This window comes from Rhinoderma darwinii, chromosome 4 (assembly GCF_050947455.1).
Source record: "Rhinoderma darwinii isolate aRhiDar2 chromosome 4, aRhiDar2.hap1, whole genome shotgun sequence".
In the NCBI taxonomy this organism is placed as follows: Eukaryota; Metazoa; Chordata; class Amphibia; order Anura; family Rhinodermatidae; genus Rhinoderma; species Rhinoderma darwinii.
In genome coordinates this window covers 303,213,906-303,236,827 of record NC_134690.1, presented here as the reverse complement: position 1 = coordinate 303,236,827, position 22,922 = coordinate 303,213,906, and the positions used below count along the sequence as shown (strand labels likewise).

General features: G+C 46.3%; 1 protein-coding gene across 1 annotated transcript in view; it reads left to right on the top strand.

The window, feature by feature from the left end:
- NOX3 (NADPH oxidase 3) overlaps positions 1-22,922 on the top strand; it is a 159,179-nt gene that overhangs the window by 10,128 nt on the left and 126,129 nt on the right. Inside the window, exons 3-4 of the mRNA XM_075863737.1 lie at positions 3,198-3,203; positions 7,710-7,805. Of these exons, the coding sequence (XP_075719852.1) occupies positions 3,198-3,203; positions 7,710-7,805 (102 nt within the window). The remainder of the gene's footprint in view (positions 1-3,197; positions 3,204-7,709; positions 7,806-22,922) is intronic.

The window sequence follows — 22,922 nt, the reverse complement described above, 5'->3', positions numbered from 1 at the left end:
AGAGGCATTAGGAACCAGTTCAATGGGGCAGTCATAGGTGCGATGTGGAGGCAGCGTCTCAGCCTCCTTTTTGCTGAAAACATCTGCATACTGAGCAAAATGGGGAGGCAGTCCCGACAGCGACTGAGGCAGAGAAGGCTTGACAGGATGGATCTGCAGCAGACAATGACCATGGCACTTGGAGCCCCATTGGAGAACCTCTCCAGAATTCCAGTCCAGGACTGGGGCATGTAGTCGAAGCCAAGACAGGCCCAGCAGAACAGGATTGATGGCTTTGGGCAAAACAAGGAACAAAATAAATTCAGAATGAAGTACTGCAACCTGGAGCTTCAACGGCTTGGTTCTAGAGGTAATGGGATCAGGCAGAGGCAGTCCATTAACTGAGGCAACAGCCAAAGATGTCTCCAGGGGAACTGTGGGCAGCTGAAGATGATCCACAAGCTCTTTCTGGATGAAATTTGCAGCAGAGCCAGAGTCAAGATAGGCAGAGACTTGATGCGTCCTGTCGCCGGATACCAGGGTCACAGGAATAGTCAGTTTGGAAGCGAATCCTCTGTTAGATTCTGTTCCACCTAGTGTTGTCTCTCCAACCAATCCCAGGCAATGGGGTCTCTCCGGCCTCTGGGGGCACAGACGCACAACATGGCCTCCATGGCCGAAATACAAACAAAGTCCAGAAGTGCGTCTGCGTTGTCTCTCTTGGGTAGACAATTTAACATAATTACTCTGCATCGGGTCCTCTGGTGGGACGACTGAGGAGGATTGCGAGACAGCAGAATCCAGCCTGGGAAGTTCTCTTCCCCGGAGAACCTCTTGGGAACGTTCCCGGATCCTCATGTCGACACGGGAGGCGAGTAGGATAAGATCGTCCAGGGTAGATGGCAGATCGCGAGCAGCCAGCTCGTCCTTGATCCCTGAAGACAGTCCCTGCCAGAATGTAGCCACCAAAGCCTCGTTGTTCCAGGTCAATTCAGCAGCCAGGATACGGAACTGAATGGCATACTCGCCCACGGAGAGGTCTCCCTGGTGTAGGGTCAGCAAGGATGCAGCAGCCGAAGAAACTCTCCCAGGTTCCTCAAAGATCGAGCGGAAGGTCTGTAAGAAGCACTGCAAGTCCCGGGTCTCTGGTCCCTGATGCTCCCACAGAGGATTGGCCCATGACAGGGCTTTGCCGGTAAGGAGAGAGATGATAAAGGCGATCCTGACGTCATCCGAACAGAAGGACCTGGCATATAGTCTGAAATGGATCAGGCACTGATTCAAAAATCCCCTGCAGGACCTCGGATCTCCGTCATAGCGTTGAGGTAGCGGCAAGAAACACAGGGGGTTGGTACCGGTACAGACAGGAAGTGTAGCAGGCGGAACCGCAGGAACGGGTGCGGTGATGACTGTGGACGGAGCAAGCAGCCGATGGGCTATGGCATTCACCGACAGGAGGAGCTGTTCTTGTCGTGACTGGAGATCCTCCATCTCAGCCAGCATGGCTTGTGTAGACAACGTCGCAGGTTGACCAGCGGGGTCCATGGCCTGAGCGTACTGTCACGAAGCGGGTTAGTGGACCCACTAGGCTGTACCGCCGCAGCGGGGAGGCAGCTGGCCAAACAACAGGACACCCCAGAAATACAATGTCCCGCACAAGGGTACCTGAATAGTCCAGATGGTGGCCGCAGCTCTGGCACAGATGAGATGGGTGCAGCAGATGGCGCCAAACGTGGCGGATGACACAGGAGCCGCAAGTTGCGCAAGACGTGGCGGATTCCTCCAGACGTGGCAGATAACACAGGACGTGGCGGATTCCTCCGGACGTGGCAGATGACACAGGACGTGGCGGATTCCTCTAGACGTGGCGGATTCCTCCAGACGTGGCAGATTCCTCTGGACGTGGCACGACTAGATACTAGGGCAAAGCACGGAAACAGGAACGGGGAACAAGGTACGGGTAACAACAGGAACGGGAAACACTAAGGGACCATTTGCAAGACAGACTGGGAAAACTAACAACGCTCAGGCATCGAACTAGGGGGCTGGACCCCTCTTATAGCCCAGGTTACTCACGGGTCAAAGGTCGTTCAAGATGTCCGATGCGCGCGCTGCCCCTTTAAGAGCGGGGACGAGCGTGCGCGCGCACCCTGCGGGCTCCGGCGAAGGTGAGTGGATGCAAGCGCTGGCGTCTCCTGAGGGGGAGGCTGGGGCCAGCGCTTGCCGACTCATGGCTGCGGCTGTCAGCGGGAGGCTGGAGCTGACAGCCCGTAGTCACGGACGTTACAGTCTGTATGTGAGAAGTGATATGAAGGAGAGTGTGAAAGAGACAATAGTGGGTGAAGACTGTGAGGAGGATGAAACCTTGTGGGTGGAATTACAAAGGGAGGTACACACTGAAAAAATTAATTTTGGTGTAATCTATAGACCCCTCAATATAACTGAGGAAATGGAATGTCAGCTATATAAACAGATGGAGTGGGCTGCACAGGCTGGTACAGTAGTGATAATGGGAGATTTTAATTACCGGGATATTAATTGGTGTCATGGTTCGGCTTCAACTACAAAGGGGAGACAATTCCTCAACCTGTTGCAGGAAAATTTTATGGCCCAGTTTGTTGAAGACCCGACTAGAGGTGAAGCTCTGTTGGATCTGGTCATTTCTAATAATGCAGAGCTTGTTGGGAACATCAATGTTCGTGAAAACCTCGGTAACAGTGATCATAATATAGTTATATTTTACATATACTGTAAAAAACAAACAGGCTGGGAGGGCAAAAACACTTAATTTTAAGAAGGCCAATTTCCCCAGGATGAGGGCTGCAATTCAGGATATAGACTGGTAAGAACTAATGTCAAATAATGGTACAAATGATAAATGGGAGATTTTCAAATCTACTTTCGGTAATTATAGTGCAAAATTTATTCCTATAGGTAACAAGTATAAATGACTAAAATTAAACCCCACATGGCTTACACCTTCTGTAAAAATGGCAATACATGACAAAAAAAAAGGGCATTTGAAAAATACAAATCTGAGGGTACTGTTGTAGCCTTTGTAAAATATAAAGAGCTTAATAAAATCTGTAAAAAGGTAATAAAATCAGCAAAAATAGAAAATTAAAGGAAGGCGGCCAAGGTAGGTAAAACAAATCCCAAAAAATTCTTCAAGTATATAAATGCAAAAAAACCAAGGTCTGAACATGTGGGACCCCTAGATAGTGGTAATGGGTAGTTGGTCACAGGGGATCAAGAGAAGGCAGAGTTACTAAGCTAAATTAAATAAAATAAATGTACACAAGGCCCCGGGACCAGATGGGTTACACCCTAGAGTTCTTAGAGAGCTTAGTTCAGTTATTTCTGTCCCCCTCTTCATAATATTTAGAGAGTCTCTCATGAGTGGTATAGTGCCAAGGGACTGGCGCAGGGCAAATGTGGTGCCTATTTTCAAAAAGGGCACTAGGTCTTCGCCGGGTAATTATAGACCAGTAAGCTTAACATCAATTGTGGGGAAAATGTTTGAGGGGCTATTGAGGGACTATATACAGAATTATGTGACAATAAATAGTATTATAAGTGACAGCCAGCACGGTTTTACTAAGGACAGAAGTTGTCAAACCAACCTGATTTGTTTTTATGAAGAGGTAAGCAGAAGCCAAGACAGAGGGGCCGCTGTGGATATAGTGTTTTTGGACTTTGCAAAGGCATTTGACACTGTCCCTCATAGACATCTAATGGGTAAATTAAGGACTATAGGTTTAGAAAGTATAGTTTGTAATTGGATTGAGAATTGGCTCAAGGACCGTATCCAGAGAGTTGTGGTCAATGATTCCTTCTCTGAATGGTCACCGGTAATAAGTGGTGTACCCCAGGGTTCAGTGCTGGGACCACTATTATTCAACTTATTTATTAATGATATAGAGGATGGGATTAATAGCACTATTTCTATTTTTGCAGATGACACCAAGCTATGCAATATAGTTCAGACTATGGAAGATGTTTGTGAATTGCAGGCAGATTTAAACAAACTAAGTGTTTGGGCGTCCACTTGGCAAATTAAGTTTAATGTAGATAAATGTAAAGTTATGCATCTGGGTACGAAAAACCTGCAAGCATCATATGTCCTAGGGGGAGCTACACTGGGGGAGTCAATTGTTGAGAAGGATCTGGGTGTACTTGTAAATCATAAACTAAGTTTCAGCATGCAGTGTCAATCAGCTGCTTCAAAGGCCAGCAAAATATTGTCGTGTATCAAAAGAGGCATGGACTCGCGGGACAGGGATGTAATATTACCACTTTACAAAGCATTAGTGAGGCCTCATCTAGAATATGCAGTCCAGTTCTGGGCTCCAGTTCATAGAAAGGATGCCCTGGAGTTGGAAAAAATACAAAGAAGAGCAACGAAGCTAATAAGGGGCATGGAGAATCTAAGTTATGAGGAAAGATTAAAAGAACTAAACCTATTTAGCCTTGAGAAAAGACGACTAAGGGGGGACATGATTAACTTATATAAATATATGAATGGCGCATACAAAAAATATGGTGAAATCCTGTTCCATGTAAAACCCCCTCAAAAAACAAGGGGGCACTCCCTCCGTCTGGAGAAAAAAAGGTTCAACCTGCAGAGGCGACAAGCCTTCTTTACTGTGAGAACTGTGAATCTATGGAATAGCCTACCGCAGGAGCTGGTCACTGCAGGGACAGTAGATGGCTTTAAAAAAGGCTTAGATAATTTCCTAGAACAAAAAAATATTAACTGCTATGTGTAGACATTTTTTACTTCCCCTTTCCTATCCCACTTCCCCTTTCCCATCCCTTGGTTGAACTTGATGGACATGTGTCTTTTTTCAACCGTACAAACTATGTAACTAAATGGGTTCTTCAGCTCTGTATATACAACAGAAGAAAGAACAGCTGATGTAGCTGGTGCCAGTGCTGTTAATATATCAGTTGATATACTGAATTGGATGAATGTAGATATGGTGTAAGTTAAATAAAATAAAATAAACGTACACAAGGCCCCGGGACCAGAAGGGTTATACTCTAGAGTTCTTAAGGAGCTTAGTTTAGTTATTTCTGTCCCCCTCTTCATAATATTTAGAGATTCTCTAGTGACTGGTATAGGACTGGTATAGTGCCAAGGGACTGGCGCAGGGCAAATGTGGTGCCTATTTTCAAAAAGGGCTCTAGGTCTTCCCCGGGTAATTATAGACCAGTAAGCTTAACATCCATTGTGGGGAAAATGTTTGAGGGGCTATTGAGGGACTATATACAGGATTATGTGACAATAAATAGTATTGTAAGTGACAGCCAGCACGGTTTTACTAAGGACAGAAGCTGTCAAACCAACCTGATTTGTTTTTATGAAGAAGTGAGCAGAAGACTAGACAGAGGGGCCGCTGTGGTTATAGTGTTTTTGGACTTTGCAAAGGCATTTGACACTGTCCCTCATAGACGTCTAATGAGTAAATTAAGGACTATTGGTTTAGAAAGTATCGTTTGTAATTGGATTGAGAATTGGCTCAAGGACCGTATGCAGAGAGTTGTGGTCAATGATTCCTACTCTGAATGGTCCCCGGTTATAAGTGGTGTACCACAGGATTCAGTGCTGGGACCACTATTATTCAACTTATTTATTAATGATATAGAGGATGGGATTAATAGTATTATTTCTATTTTTGCAGATGTCACCAAGCTATGTAAATGGGTGTCGTGGGTGTTCAGACTATGGGTTCAGACTATGGGTGTTCAGACGTGGGTGTTCAGACTATGGAAGATGTTCGTGAATTGCAAGCTGATTTGAACACACTAAGTGTTTGGGCGTCCACTTGGCAAATGAAGTTTAGTGTAGATAAATGTAAAGTTATGCACCTGGGTACGAAAAACCTGCATGCATCATATGTCCTAGGGGAGCTACACTGGGGGAGTCACTTGTTGAGAAGGATTTGGGTGTACTTGTAAATCATAAACTAAATAATAGCATGCAATGTCAATCAGCTGCTTCAAGGGCCAGCAAGATATTGTCGTGTATTAAAAGAGGCATGGACTCACGGGACAGGGATGTAATATTACCACTTTACAAAGCATTAGTGAGGCCTCATCTAGAATATGCAGTTCAGTTCTGGGCTCCAGTTCATAGAAAGGATGCCCTGGAGTTGGAAAAAATACAAAGAAGAGCAACGAAGCTAATAAGGGGCATGGAGAATCTAAGTTATGAGGAAAGATTAAAAGAACTAAACCTATTTAGCCTTGAAAAAAGACGACGAAGGGGGGACATGATTAACTTATATAAATATATGAATGGCACATACAAAAAATATGGTGAAATCCTGTTCCATGTAAAACCCCCTCAAAAAACAAGGGGGCACTCCCTCCGTCTGGAAAAATAAAGGTTCAACCTGCGGAGGCGACAAGCCTTCTTTACTGTGGGAACATTGAATTTATGGAATAGTCTACCGCAGGAGCTGGTCACAGCAGGGACAGTAGATGGGTTTAAAAAAGGCTTAGATAATTTCCTAGAACAAAAAAATATTAGGTCCTATGTGTAGAATTTTTTTTACTTCCGCTTTCCCATCCCTTGGTTGAACTTGATGGACATGTGTCTTTTTTCAACTGTACAAACTATGTAACTATGTAATTACATTTATAAATTCATTATAGCTCAGGAGGAAAATTAAATCTTCATAGTCTACTCTGCTTGTCTGAGGAAATGCTGAGCATTAACAATGGCATTCTCCTACTCTAAAAAGAAGAGAAATAGCAGAAGATTATAAAACATCCTGTTTACCAGGAGGGGGATCCCTCCACACCATCAAAGATGAGATCGAGCAGTGAAATGAGAGGAGCAGTAAAACGGAGAATGCATGTCCAAAATCAAACAGTTAGCTTAGGCTCCATTTACATATGTGTCGGCGGTTCTGTTAGGGTCCACCATGGCAGATTCCTTTGTTTTTGCGCCATTTTGTCCGGCAAAGGGACGGACAACATCATGTGACAGATCTGGCGGCTCCATTTTTTCATTGTTCTGCTCCTATAACAGAGCAGAACAGCGGAAAATCCGAACGCAGTCTTACATAGCTTTATACATAAGTGTACAGAGTAAGGGGGCTTTTTTGAAACAAAAATGGGGCTTCCCTTCTGATGCTGGTTTCCCCTTAAAAAAAAAATGCAAAATGCGGGAAGGCTTGGCAAGGGATTACAGTTACATATCTTGTCCATATGCTAACATGATAGTCCGTATGTTCTACTACAGTAACTTATTGAATATGTTCTCATTTAGGACATATCTTAATTCAAATTATATCAATATTAAATTATTACATAATAATATGTGGTATGGTAATAGTGTGCTTTTTAATTCCTGCAACAATTCTTCTGCATCAGTGAAGGTAGCTATTTATTTAAAATCTTTATATAGGCTAAGCAAGGCTACTTAGCATATTTTTCCGTTTTAAAAGGGTTGTCCAGGATCAGAAAAAAAAGTATCTGCTTTTTTCCCCAGAACCATGCAAGATACAGCCCATTAACAAATTTGGCGCTGGGAAAAAAAGCTAATTTTTTAAAATCCTTGACAACCCCTTGACCATAAATCAGTGCACTGTATTCTGTGATTGTACTTCATCATGGAATATATTAGCCCCATATAAATAAAAGGTAATGATGGGGGTAATAATAATAATAATAATAATAATAATAATAATAATAATAATAATAATAATATTCTGTTGTAGGTAACCTGGCTGGGATTAAATGCATATTTATTCATTGAGACCTTTATCTGGTATGAAAAAGCTGATTCATACCACTATACACGAGTGATACTGGGGGTAAGTATGAGACAATTTTATGTAATGTTTAAAGCGGTTGACTAACTATGAAAACTCCTGTGCACATGCCCTAATAGGGTATATGGACTTCAAAGAAAATTGCCCCCCCCCCCCCCCCTGCAAGGATTTCCCACACATGAACCTGAATGGAGAGCTTATCTGTGTGGCTCTGGCAAACCCAGCTTGTCCATGCGTTACATGGATGGCCATTTAATTTAATACATTTACCTTGCAGCAGTCTAAATGACTAGCTAGGTGCGACCGCTGAGAGAAGCGTGGTTAAAAAAGCCAGACCTGTCTAGATCCTCTCATTGCCACAGCAGTTTAGTTTTGACAAACCCTTTTAACTGTCACAAGTTTAGTTATGCATGAAAAATCATGAAAACTACTGCAGTTATTAGGCTATTCAGTTTTACACAACAAAATAATTGCTTTAGGGAGCTTAAATGGACACAAATTTTTCAAACAACTTCTGCTGATCTAACCGTATACCTGATATAGATCAACTTTGTCATTTATTTACTGTTAAAATGTAGTTCTTTTATCAATGCAAATTTTGTGTAAAGTTACTGCCACTAGGTTTTTCCCTTCCTGTAATCTGCTGTCCACCACCTGTTGCCAAGCATTGGCCGACACTGGTTTCAGAGCAGAGAAAACAGCTGCAGAAGGTGGGGGTGTGTCTCCTCACAGCCTGTCCATTAAAGTCCATGGAGAGGGGAGCGGGAGGAGGCAGCAGACAGAGTGAGTGAGTGAGCAACAGACACGTTGCATAAAAGTATATGGAGAGGTAGGGGAGCAGGAGGGGCAGGAGGAGGAAGCAGGAGCAGTGGGAAATACACAGACACTCTTAAAACAAGTCTATGGAAAGGAGAGTGGTGAGCAGAAGGAGTAAGCAGGAGCAGAGTGAGAAAGATACAGGCTGCTAATTTCTATGTCACCACAGTGCAAGGGGCATAACTAGGAAAGACTAGGCCCCATAGCAAACTCTTGACTGGGCCCCCCAAGGTGCCAAACGCAGCCCCCCTTTTAGATGGTGCCACCTGTAGATTGTACCATACAGCCCCCCTGTAGACAGTGGTATGCAGCCCCGCATCTAGACAGTGTCACACCCCACTTGTAGATAGCGCCCCCACCTCCCCTTGTAGATAGTGCCATACAGCCCCCTGTATATATCGCCATAAAGTCCCCCCTGTATATAGCGCCAAACACAGCTCCCCCTGTATATAGTGCCACACAGCCCCCTCTCTTGTATAAAGTGCGACACAGCCTCCCTTATTAGATAGTGCCACACAGCCCCCTTAGTAAATAGTGCGACACACAGCCCCATGTAGAAAGAGCCACAGCCCTCCCCTTGTACATAGTGTCATGCAGCCAGGGGCGGCCCTAGGATAGATGGTGCCCTGTGTGAAATGATCTTTTTCGGCGCCCCACCCCATCATTAAAAAAAAAAGCCCCATAAAAAGATTATAATGCCCCTTTAGTTCCCGCATACAGTATAATAATAATATTTAATAATATAATATATTAAAAACCCCTTCAAGGACACAGTATTTTGTCCTCTAATTGTGCCCACAGTATTATGCCACCTGTAGTACCCCTACACAGTATAATGTCCGCTTAGTGGCCCCCACACAGTATAGTGCCCCCTGTAGATTTTGCCATATAGCCTACCATTAGACAGTGCCATAATCCCCCACCTCCCCCTTGTAGACAGTGCCATACAGTCCCCCACTTCCCCCTTGTAGACAGTGCTCCCAAACAAAAACAAAAATTGTACTCGCCTAGGCCCCGTTCCCATGATGAACTGAGCTGCTCCAAGACGGGATCCTGTAGCCTAGTACAGAGTTTCCCAACCTTTTCAGACTCGAGGCAGCACTGGAAAAATTAAATTTCCTCAGGGCCCCCCTACCAACAAATGTTTCGAGAAAGCCAGAAAATGGCTTAGAACAAGCACTACACTCGTAGGGTATGTTCACACACGTTTTTTGTAAGGCAAAAAATATCTGCCTCAAAATTCCTTCAGGAACTGACAGGGTTGTTTGACATTTTTTTTGTGTTTTTTCTTAAGCTGTTGAAGCGAATGCAAAAGACGCAGGCAAAAAAGCTCCAAACGAGCGCCACAGGTATTTTCTGCCTCCTATTAATTTCAATTGGAGGTCAGAGCCGGAAACCACTTGAAGACCATCAGCCCCCCACTCACAGTAAAATGACCATCAGCCCCCCACTCACAGTAAAATGACCATCAGCCCACCACTCACAGTAAAATTACCATCAGCCCGCCACTCACAAATTCCCCCTGTAGGTAGCGCCACACAGCCCCTTGTGGGTAGCACCATACAGCCCCCTTGTGGGTAGCACCACACAGCCCCTTGTAGGTAGCATCACACAGCTCTCTTGTAGGTAGCGCCAGACAGCCCCCTTGTAGATAGCGCCACACAGCCCCCTTGTAGATAGCGCCACACAGCCCCCTTGTAGATAGCGCCACACAGCCCCCTGTAAAGAGCGCCACACAGCCCCCTGTAGGGAGTGCCACACAGCCCCCTGTAGGGAGTGCCACACAGCCCCATGTAGGGAGTGCCACACAGCCCCCTGGTAGGAAGTGCCGCACAGCCCCCTGCTATGGAGTGCCGCACAGCCCCCAGGTAGGGAGTGCCACACAGACCCCTGGTAGGGAGTGCCGCACAGACACCTGGTAGGGAGTGCCGCACAGCCCACAGCCCCCTGGTAGGGAGCGCCACACAGCCCCTTGGTTGGTAGTGCCCAACAGCCCCCTGGTTGGTAGTGCCACACAGCCCACAGCCCCTTGTTTGGTAGCGCCACACAGCCCACAGCCCCCTGGTTGGTAGTGGCACACAGCCCACAGGTTGGTAGTGCTACACAGCCCACAGCCCCCTGGTAGGTAGTGCCACACTGCCCACAGCCTCTTTGTAGGTAGTGCAAGGACTACGAAATGACCCTGATAGCTGGCGGCCAATAGACATTCAAAAAAGGACAACTGTGCAGGAGCACACAAAATACCCAGCTTTCCCAGCTATCAAATAAATGTGTTGAAATAAACTAAGATATAACTTTTATTTAGTCTAGCTAAAGGATTAATCCTTTTAGCTAGATTAAGTAAATGTTATATCTTAGTTTATTTCCACACATTTATTTGATAGCAGGGAATGCTGGGTATTTTGTGTTCTCCTGCACAGTTGTCCTTTTTTGTAGGTAGTGCCGCACAGCCCCCTTGTAGATAGCAAACCCCCCCTTCCAGTATAGATAGCGCCACTGTGTGGCTGGGGATTCCACTCCTAGAGCGCTCCTTGATGTCTCTGTCCATATATGGACAGTGACATCAGGGGAAACTCCTGAAACGGAATCCCTATCCACAGTGTTGCCGACGCTGTGACCGTCGATTCCACTCCAGGAGAAGCTCCTGTCGTCTGTGTCCATGATGTCATTGGCTTCTCCTGGAGTGGAATCCCCTGTCATAGCGTCTGCAACGCTGTGACCGGGGATTCAGCTTCAGGAGTTTCCCCTGATGCCACAGTCCATATATGGACAGAGACATCAAGGAGCGCTCCAGGAGCGGAATCCCCGGCCACACGGGGATTCCGCTCCTTCAGGGAGCTACAGAGGCACTAGTAGATAGCAGAGCAGGGAGATACCTCCCTGCTCTGCTATAGTGCCGTCGCTACCGCTATAGCAGCCGCAGCGGCTGCTAGCGGCGCCACCGCCCTCATGCCCAGTGTCGCCGCTAGCAGCCGCTATGGCTGCTACAGCGGTAGCGACGGCCACTAAGTGAAGAAGCGCCCGGGTGGAAAGGCGACTGCCTAAGGCCGGCCCTGCGTGCAGTTAGCGAATGGCACCTGACCGGCTGGTATTTGCAACGGCGTGGGGATACACACACCCGCTGGCGCCCCTCTCACAGTGTGGCGGCTGGCGCCCTGTGAGACCGCACTGGTCGAACATATCAAAGGCCGGCCATGCGTACAGCCCCCCTAGTAGATAGTGCCACACAGACCCCCCCTTAGTATATGGACAGTGAAATCAGGGGAAACTCCTGAAACGGAATCCCTATCCACAGCGTTACCGACGCTGTGACCGTCGATTCTACTCCAGGAGAAGCTCCTGTCGTCTGTGTCCATGATGTCATTGGCTTCTCCTGGAGTGGAATCCCCTGTCATAGCGTCTGCAACGCTGTGACCGGGGATTCAGCTTCAGGAGTTTCCCCTGATGCCACCGTCCATATATGGACAGAGACATCAAGGAGCGCTCCAGGAGCGGAATCCCCGGGTACACGTGGATTCCGCTCCTTCAGGGAGCTACAGAGGCACTAGTAGATAGCAGAGCAGGGAGATACCTTCCTGCTCTGCTATTGTGCCGTCGCTACCGCTATAGCAGCCACAGCGACTGCTAGCGGCGCCACCGCCCTCATGCCTAGTGTCGCCGCTAGCAGCCGCTATGGCTGCCACAGCGGTAGCGACGGCCACTAAGTGAAGAAGCGCCCGGGTGGAAAGGCGACTGCCTAAGGCCGGCCCTGCGTGCAGTTAGCGAATGGCACCTGACCGGCTGGTATTTGCAACGGCGTGGGGATACACACACCCGCTGGCGCCCAGTGTGGCGGCTGGCGCCCTGTGAGAAAGCACTGGTCGAACATATCAAAGGCCGGCCATGCATACAGCCCCCCTAGTATATAGTGCCACACAGATCCCCCCTTAGTAGTGCCACACAGCCCCTTGTATATAGTGCCACACAGCTCCCCATGTGTATAGTGCTACACAGCTCCCCAAGTAGTACAAGGAAATGGCGCATCCGAGAAAGTTGAATCAGCCAGGGGGATGTCAATCAAACATGGAAAGGTGGGTTTCAAGGCAGGACTATGTGACTCTTCAGGATAACGGCACCGAGCCATAAGTCTTTAATGAGTAATTATCATATAGTGTGTGTCGGTTTAAAAGTTGATTTTATAGATTTTGCTGCATCTATAAAAAACATACATTTAAAAATTTTGTCAGGTCATGTATTACCACATGGTGGCGGTTCAAGGGGTTAAAACTACCTGAGGGGTTCCAATTAAATATACACTGAATTGTAAACAATTTCATCTGCCCTGCAATTTTGTTATTAGAAATATATCCTATATAATTACAGCTCCAGAACCAAGCTCATACATATATACAGTGCCAGAACCAAGCTCAGTACATATATACAGAACCAGAACAAACCTCAATACATAAATACAGCACCATAGCAAAGCTCAATACATAAATACAGCCCCTGAACCAAACTCGGTACATATACACAAAAACAGGATAAAGCTCAGTACTTAAATACAGCATCAGAACTAAGATCAGTACATTTAAACAGCACCCGAACAAAGCACAGTATATATATATATATATATATATATATATATATATATATATATACATATATATATTCTGTGCTTTATATATACATACACAGCCCCAGAACCACGCTCAGTACATATATACAATACCAGAACCAAGGAAGGTCAGTACATATATACAGACCCAGAACCAAGCTCAGTAGATATATACAGCCCCAGAACCAAGCTCAGTAGATAAATACAGCATCAGAACCAAGCTCAGTACATATATACATCATCAGAACCAAGCACAGTGCATAAATACAGCACCAGAACAAAGCTCAATACATAAATACAGCCCCAGAACAAAGCTCAGTACATATATACGGTACCAGAACAAAGCTCAGTACATATATACAACAACAGTACAAAGCTCAGTACTTAAATACAGGATCAGAACCAAGCTCAGTACATATATACAGCACCAGAACAAAGTTCAGTACATATATGCAGCACCAGAACCAAGCTCAGTACATATATACTACACCAGAACAAATACAGCTCAATTTAGTGCAACCCCTGCCGTATAGGTTTGTATGGCATTAAACTACAGCTACCAGCATGGCCCATACAACGGTAAGGATATGCTGGGAGATGCTGTTTCACAAAAAAAAATCATACCACCCATCATCTCGCTGCAGATCATACAGTGACTACAGTACTGATTAGAGGCAGAATAAACATTTACATTAAGTGACTCACCGGTGACTTCTCAGATTCTAGTTCTTTTTCTCTTTTCTTCTCACTCCGGTCCAGACCTCTATGATGGACTTCTCCCGGCCACGACCCATTTCTGCAGTTTTCCGCTCAGATGTCTTCCGCTTCTCACTTTTAAAACATTTCTGCACCTATAAACGAAGATAAAATTCTCAACACCTCTAAATATAATAGCGCCATACACTGCACCTCTAACTATAATAGCGCCATACACTGTGTCCCTCATTAAAATATGACCATACACTGTGTCCCACACACACTATGCCCCCTGAAGATAATGCCCCAAATCCCACTGTAGATAGTGACCCCCATAGAGCCTCTGTAGATAGTGCCCTACATAGAAGCCCCTGGATATAGTGCCCCACATACAGCCCTGTGTAGTGTCCCATATATGGACTCCAGAGCTGCAAGGCAATAGTACTATCCACTGAGTCACCATGCTGCCCTACACATAGCTTCCCCTATAAATAGTGCTCCACATATAGCCCACCTCTCCAGATAGTGCCTCACATATAGCCCACACCTGAAGACAGTGCCCTACATATAGCCCCCCTGTAGATAGTGCCCAACAGGTAACCCAGCCCTGTATATAGGGTCCCACATATAGCCCACCCCTGTAGATAGTGCCCTTCAAATTGCTCCCCCTATAGATAGTGCTCGCTCCACATATACCCCACCTCTGTAGATAGTGCCTCACATATAGCCCCCCCTGTATATAGTGTCCCACATATAGCCCTCTGCTGTAGAGTGCCCTGCATATAGCCCCCCTCTAGATAGTGCCCCACAGGTAAGCCACCCCTGTATATAGTGTCCCACATATAGCCCAGCCCTATAGATAGTGGCCTACAAATAGCTCCCCCTATAGATAGTGCCTTACATATGGCTCCCCCTGTATATAGTGCTCCACATCCCCACATATAGACCCCCCTGTAGATAGAGCCCCCACTTTAGATAATGGCACTCGCAGTTTTAGTTGAAAGAAAACCCCAAAACTTTACATACCCACCCTGACCCTGTTCCTGCGCCATCCGGTGGCAATGCAGATCTGCTCTTTTCTGAGCAGGTCTGCTGGAGCTGAACGGCGCAAGCGGTGCGTCGTTGAAAGCCGCTGATTGGCAGGGCAGAATAACTTGCCCCATCAAGCAGCGCCTTTCAACAAAGGAAGCGGCGTGATGACTTCATTGCGCCGGTAGCATCGTTGAAAGGTGCTGATTGGCTGGGCAAGTCATTTTGCCCCGCCAATCAGCGTCATCGTAACGCGCAGAATAGTCGGGCACGGAACGTGCCTGGCCATTCAGCGATAATGCATGTATTTGTAACTGCATGGTATAGAAGCAGGTACAATTACTGCAAGAGGGGGTGGCTGTCGCTAGCACCGGGGCCCCCTCCAGTTCTAGCGACGCCACCAGGCGTGAGAGGCTTGGCGGAGCAGGCCCCGTAGTAGCATCGCTACCGCTGTAGCAGCCATAGCGGCTGCTAACGGCGCCACCAGGCATATTGGGAGTCATGTCGGCGGGCGGCACGGGCCCCCTCATGCCACGGGCCCAGTAGCAGCTGCTACAGCTGCTACAGCGGTAGTTACGCCACTGCTCAGTACTGAATTCTCAGCTGCACTGCTCATTACTGCTGTATAATGTCCTCCATGCTGCTGCAGCTTCTATATATACAGTACTGTACAAAAGTTTTAGACAGTTGTGGAAAATTGCTGCAAAGTAAGAATGTTTTCAAAAATATAAGTATTAGTTTTTCTTTATCAATTAACAAAATACAAAGTGAATGAACAGATGAGAACTTTAAATCAAATCAATATTTGGTATGACCACCGTTTGCCTTCAAAACAGCATCAATTCTTCTAGGTACACTTGCACACCAATTTTGAAGAAACTCAGCAGGGAGGTTGTTCAAAACGTTTTGGAGAACTTTCCACAGATCTTTTGTGGATGTAGGCTTCCTCAAATCCTTCTGTCTCCATGTAATCCTAGACAGACTCGATGATCAGGGCTCTCTGGGGCCATATCATCACTTCCAGGGCTCCTTGTTCTTTTTTACACTAAATATAGTTCTTAATGACATTGGATGTATGTTTGGGCTAGTTGACCTGCTGCAGCATAAATTTAGAGCCAATCAGACGAGTCCCTGATGGTATTGCACGGATAAGTATCTGCCTGTATTTCTCAGAATTGAGGACACCATTAATCTTGACCAAATTCCAAACTCCATTTGCTGAAATGCAGCCCCAAACTTACAAGGACCATGCTTCACTGCTTACTGAAGACATATATTATTGTACCACTCTCCAGCCCTTCGGCAAACAAACTGCCTTTTGTTACAGCCAAATATTTAAAAGTTTGACTCATCCCGCCAGAACACGTGCTGCCATTTTTTTTGCACCCCAGTTCCTATGTTTTTCTGCATAGTTGAGTCGCTTGGACTTACTTCCACGCCGAAGGTATGGAATTTTAGCCACAACTCTTCCATGAAGACAACTTCTTGTAGCACCGGCGTTCGCCAGCTTACCCATCCTCAGCGCTGGCGTCTCTCTGCCCAGCGAGGCAGGCATTTTCTGCTCTCCCCCCCGGCCTATGCCCGTAGGGTGCGCACGAGCGCTCGTCCCATTTCTTAAAGGGCCAGCGTGTGCATCAGGAATATTGCCCCCCGTCTATCCCAGTACACCCTGGACTTTTTAAGGAACTCTGCCCACTTCCTCAGTGCCTGAGGAATGTTAGTTCTAACCGAGAGTTAGCCTACGAAGGTTCTGTATCCAGTTCGCTGTAACTTGTGTCTATGACTATACAGTATCTGTGTTCAGTCCTGTATCCGTGTCCAGTGTCCGTGATGAGTCCAGTGTAACGTGACAAGTCCAGTATACGTGTCCAGTGTCCGTGACGTGGCCAGTGTCCATGACGGGTCTAGTATCCATATCCAGTATCTGTGACGAGTCCGGTGACCATGACCAGTTCTGCTTATGATAATCCAGCACAAACCAGCTTCCGATAATCCAGCACAAGCCAACTTCCGTTAATCCAGCGCAAGCCAGCTTCCGAGAATCTAGCACAAGCCTACATCCAGAAATCCGGCACCAGTCTGCCATCAAGGTACAATCTGGCAGTGCCTGTCCTTTACTTGTGTGTAAGGCAGCTACGCAGTTATTAGGCTATTCAGTGGATTAGCCCAGTGGAGCAGCCAAGTGGGTCCACATTCCCAGTGGTGGTTACACTTCTCCAAATAGTAGATGAATGTACCTGGGTCCCATTGGTCTCTGCCATTTCTGAGCTGATGGCACTGTCGGACATCTTCTGATTTCAAAGGGAAGCAAGCATGATGTGTCTTTGCTCTACTGCACTAAGTTTCCTCGGCCTACCACTGTGTCTCTGGTCCTCACATTGCCCCTTTCATGGTGCTTCTTCAAAAGAGCTTGAACAGCACATCTTGAAACCCCAGTATGCTTTAAAATTTTTGCCTGGGAGTGACCTTGCGTATGCAGTATAACTACCTTGTGTGTTGATGCTGTGCTTAGTCTTGCCATGGTGGACTTTGACATGAAACTGTCTTCCACAACCACACCTTTGTAGCAGTGATTGGCTGTTCCTCACCCAGTTTTAAGTCTCCTACACAGTTGTTTCTGCAACAGTTAATGACTGTGTTTAAAGCTACATATGAAAATGATGATGATTATCAACTGTTTGGTATAATTGGTTAATCATACACCCGACTATACGTCTATAATATCCATGACTTTGTGCAATTGTACCTAGAAGTATTGATGCTGGTTTGAAGGCAAAGGGTGGTCACACCAAATATTTATTTGATTTAGATTTCTCTTCTGTTCATTCACTATGCATTTTGTTAACTGATAAAAAAAACAACTATTAACACTTCTGTTTTTGAAAGCATTCTTGCTTTGCAGCATCTTTCCACAACTGCCTTAAACTTTTGCACAGTACTGTATATGTGAAAGATAGAGATAGGAGAGCAGGATTCTCCTCTTTTATAGGTACTGTGTAGACATGAAAGCAGTTAGGCTTCGCCCACAGGCTCAGAGACAATGAAGAATTAGAGATAGAGGCGGCATAAGGGAAAACTGGTGAAAAATGCAGAATACAAGTCATATGATGGCCGGAAATAGTATTATTCCTCATGAACACACATATGACAGTCTCTTATGAATGTCCTCTGAAAAGTTAGGTGCGCTTTAAGAAAATTACTATTTAAAGAGGCTCTGTCACCAGATTTTGCAACCCCTATCTGCTATTGCAGCAGATAGGCGCTGCAATGTAGATTACAGTAACGTTTTTATTTTTAAAAAACGAGCATTTTTGGCCAAGTTATGACCATTTTTGTAGTTATGCAAATGAGGCTTGCAAAAGTCCAAGTGGGTGTGTTTAAAAGTAAAAGTCCAAGTGGGCGTGTATTATGTGCGTACATCGGGGCGTTTTTAATACTTTTACTAGCTGGGCGCTCTGAAGAGAAGTAACATCCTCTTCTCTTCAGAACGCCCAGCTTCTGACAGTGCAGATCTGTGACGTCACTCACAGGTCCTGCATCGTGACGGCCACATCGGCACCAGAGGCTACAGTTGATTCTGCAGCAGCATCAGCGTTTGCAGGTAAGTCGATCTTACCTGCAAACGCTGATGCTGCTGCAGAATCAACTGTAGCCTCTGGTGCCGATGTGGCCGTCACGATGCAGGACCTGTGAGTGACGTCACAGATCTGCACTGTCAGAAGCTGGGCGTTCTGAAGAGAAGAGGATGTTACTTCTCTTCAGAGCGCCCAGCTAGTGAAAGTATTAAAAACGCCCCGATGTACGCACATAATACACGCCCACTTGGACTTTTACTTTTCAACACGCCCAGTTGTACTTTTGCAAGCCTCATTTGCATAAATACGAAAATGGTCATAACTTGGCCAAAAATGCTCTTTTTTTAAAAATAAAAACGTTACTGTAATCTACATTGCAGCGCCTTTCTGCTGCAATAGCAGATAGGGGTTGCAAAATCTGGTGACAGAGCCTCTTTAAGAAAAGACAGGAAAGCTGCATATTTTTGAAAGTTGGTTTTGAAAGTTTAAACCATTGTATCTGATGGAAAACAGAAATATGGTGAGAATTGATGAATTCTTGCAACATGATGACTATATATTATATACTAGGGGTTTCTGGATAGCTACCATTCAGGAGCCTCAATTATGGAAGCACAGAAGCACTTACCACAGCATTTATAATCCACCTTTAATTATCCTGGTCACTCAGCCAAAACAAGCCCGGTTTATAACTACAAGACAGTTCTAGTGACACACAACCATGTCCAACCTTAGCTATGTGCGACACGTGCGGTCGCACAGGGCACCGGCCGCCATGCTGTAAGGGGAGCGCCAGCGGGTTCGAGCCGCACATCAGAGAGGAGAATTGTTCCTTCCTTTCCACTGCTGTGTGAAGTTAGCGCTGATTGGTGGAGCACCAGGGGCCTCTGTCTGCTCCACCAATCAGCACAGTCTGTACTGCACAGTCACACAGACTCAGAGCTTCCCGCAGCTCCTTCCTTCTGTGCTGCTGCCACAGTGAAGACTCCTCCACGGAGCTCCGGTGTCAGGTACGAGCAGCAGCTTTAGGTTAATCCATGTTTATTTATGTGCTGTGTGAGGGAGGAGGAAAGAGGGAGCTTTAAGTGATGTGTAACAGGATTATTATTTTTTTTGCAAAGATCGATTTTGTGGGGGAGGGGAGACTAGATTATAGGTGCTTTGTGTGTGTGTATTTTTTACAGATCGATATTGAAGGTGAGGGGACATTGCCCTAAATGCTATAGGAGTGTGGGGGGATTCTTTATAAATTTATTTTGGGAGGAGGGGGACTTCTGTATAGTTTATTTCGTGGTGTAGGAGCTTATTATGAATCATGGGGAGGGGAACTTGGCATTATGTATGGGGAGAAAGGATTCTTTAGGGTACGGCCACACGGAGCAGCCATCACACTGTCGCAACGCGGCCAACAACTGCGCTGGCACTATGTAGGTGCGGTTGTCAAATACCTCGTTAAGGGGTATTCCGGTTACATTTGCATGCGCACTGCCGCTCCATTCATTCTCTAAGGGAGCGCCGGAGATAGCCGAGTGCAGTGTTCTGCTTTTTCCAGCGCTCCCATAGAGAATGAATAGGGGGTAAGTTGTTGTAATTTGCAAAATCGTCCGGCCATAAAGGGTGTATTAATTCATGGCCGCACGTTAACGCGGGTAAACCGTCCCTTTATCTGCAAAATTGTGAATTAATACACCCTTTATGGCCGCACGATTTTGAAATTACAACAGCTTACCCCCTATCCATTCTCTATGGGAGCGCCGGAAAAAGCCGAACACTACACTCGGCTATCTCCGGCGCTTCCATAGAGAATGAATGGAGCGCATGCAAATGCAACTGCAATACGTACGGCCACTAACAGGCTGTTTGACAGCCGCACCGAACATGGTTCCGGCGTGGTTGTTAGCTGCGTTGCGACCGTGTTAGGGCCGCTCCGTGTGGCCTAACCCTTAGAGATAATATTTGTGGGGGAGAGCAACTTGATTATAAGGGTAGGAACACACAGGGTGGACACGTAAAACTACACAGTGTATACGTCCTGAGGACCGCAGGGAATTTCACCTGGAAAACGGCACCAAATTTTGGTGCAGTTTTTTGGGCGGAAAGACTGCAGAAATAAATAAAAAAAAAAATCTAATACTCCCTAGCCGTAGTCTCTCTCTCTCTGAGCGTCCTCCTGCGATGACGCTGTAGTCCATGTGACCGCTGCAGCCTTTGAATGGCTGCAGCTGTTACATGGGATGAATCATCATCCCTGGAGGCCGGGCTACGCTCAGAACAGAATACACATCGCTATGACTACGGCCAGGTGTATTACCTTTTTGTTTCTCATTTGAGATTAACGATAAGCAAAGTTTTTATCATTGATCTTCTCCTTTGTTAACACTGAACAAATATCATTATAATTGGTCAGAAACTAGCGAATCATGATGATAATTGGCTAAACTAAATAGGCCTTTAATGGGGGTATATTCAGGCTTAGTGCCTAGGGCAGCGTGAGTTGTAAATACGGCCCTGCTAAAAACGCAGATACTATTGAACATTATAGCAGTTCAGGGAGGTATCTCCCTGCTCTGTGATCTACTAGGCTGGTGGTTCCCATGAGAACCCTCCAGGGGTGCCGTGACACTCCTCTGGACAACTGCCACGGACGTGCTTTCTCTCCTCCTCCTCATAGCGCGAAGTGGATGTGAGGAGGAGGAGATTTTTTTGCAGAACCCCTGTAGATAGCACCCCCTGACTAACTGGACAGAGACGTCAGGGGCTTCTCCTGGAGTGGAATCGCCAGTCACAGCGTCGCCAACGCTGTGGACAGGGATTCCACTTCAGGAGTTAGTTGCCCCTGATGTCACTGTTCATATATGGACAGAGACATCAAGCACTCTGTCAAGGAGCGGAATCCCCAGCTACAGGGAGCTACAGTGGTGCTATCTATAGGAAGGGAGTGCTACCTACACGGGGGCTGTGTGGCACTACCTACAAGGGGGTGTGTGGCACTACAAGGGATCTGTGTAGCACTACCTACAAGGGGGTTGTGCAGCAAGGGGGAGATTTGTGGCACTACTTACTAGGGATGCACAATTCATTGAAACTTCGATACGGTTTCGAAACTGTGCATCCCCAAATGGTTCGATACCGTTGTTTCATGTATTTCTATACTAAGCTGTGCGGCCACACAGCTAAGTATAGTAATACATGGTGAATGAGAGCGGGGCTGCGGCTGTGTAATACAGCCATTGCCCCACCCCTGAGTCCTGACAAGAGCACACCGTAAGGATGATGCGATGCGGCTAGCGCTGCACTAATGAGCGGCGGCACTGAAGACAGAACATGGTAGCCGCACTGCAAAACACCCCCGTGTTCTGCCTTCGGTGTCTGCGCCACCGCTCAGTAGTGCAGCGCCGGCCGCATCACCTCATGCTGACCGCGCGTGCACTTAATGTCAGGAGCGAGGCAATGACTGTATTACACAGCCGCAGTCCCGCTCTATAACGGCGGAGATCAGAGAAACCTCTCATATCCGCCGCTATTCCCCTGAATGCTGCTATCACATCTGACTGCAGCATTCAGGGGAAAGTGAGGAGGGGGGATGCCCCTGGATCGCGTCACAGGGAATTCCTGTGATGCGATCGAGGGCCATACCATATATGGGCAGACAGCCAAGGGTCTATTGAAGGACCCCAGGGCCGTCTTACCATATTTCCTGTTGTAAGGGCATACTTAGGTATGTCCTAGCAACTGCCTGTGTACTATACATACACAAGCTAATGTACTGGCATATATCTGATATATGCCAGTATATTAAAGTTTCAAAATAAAGCAAAAACATAAAGTAATATTAAATTAAAAAAAATACATATACGCCTTTTTTTTTACAATAAACATTAAAATAACATTTATGATGTGTACGCTGTAAAAAAATAAAATAAAAACTTCTTTCACTTATTAATGTGAGGCACAAGATGTGATGAATTTAACCTCCATGTGCCTCACATTAATAGTAATTAACCCCATCATTTACCTCACACACTAACCCATCATGACTGAGAAACATGATGGGGTTATTTACAATTAATGTGAGGCAAATGGAGGTTAAATTCTGCATCACACCACGTGCCTCACATCAGAAAATGGAAGAACTTTTTTTTTTTTTATTACTGTTGGCAAAGTATCGTTTTGGTATCGAAATCGCAAATACTACACGAAGTATCGGTATCGAAGTCCGAATTCAGGTATCGTGACATCCCTACTACCTACAAAGGGGCTGTGTTGCACGACCTACAGGGGGCTGTGTGGCATGACCTACAGGGGGCTGTGTTGCACGACCTACAAGAGGGCTGTGTGGCACGACCTACAAGGGGGCCTTGTGGCCCTACCTACAGGTGGCTGTGTGGCACTACCTACAAGGGGACTGTGTGGCACGACATACAGGGGGCTCTGTGGCACGACCTA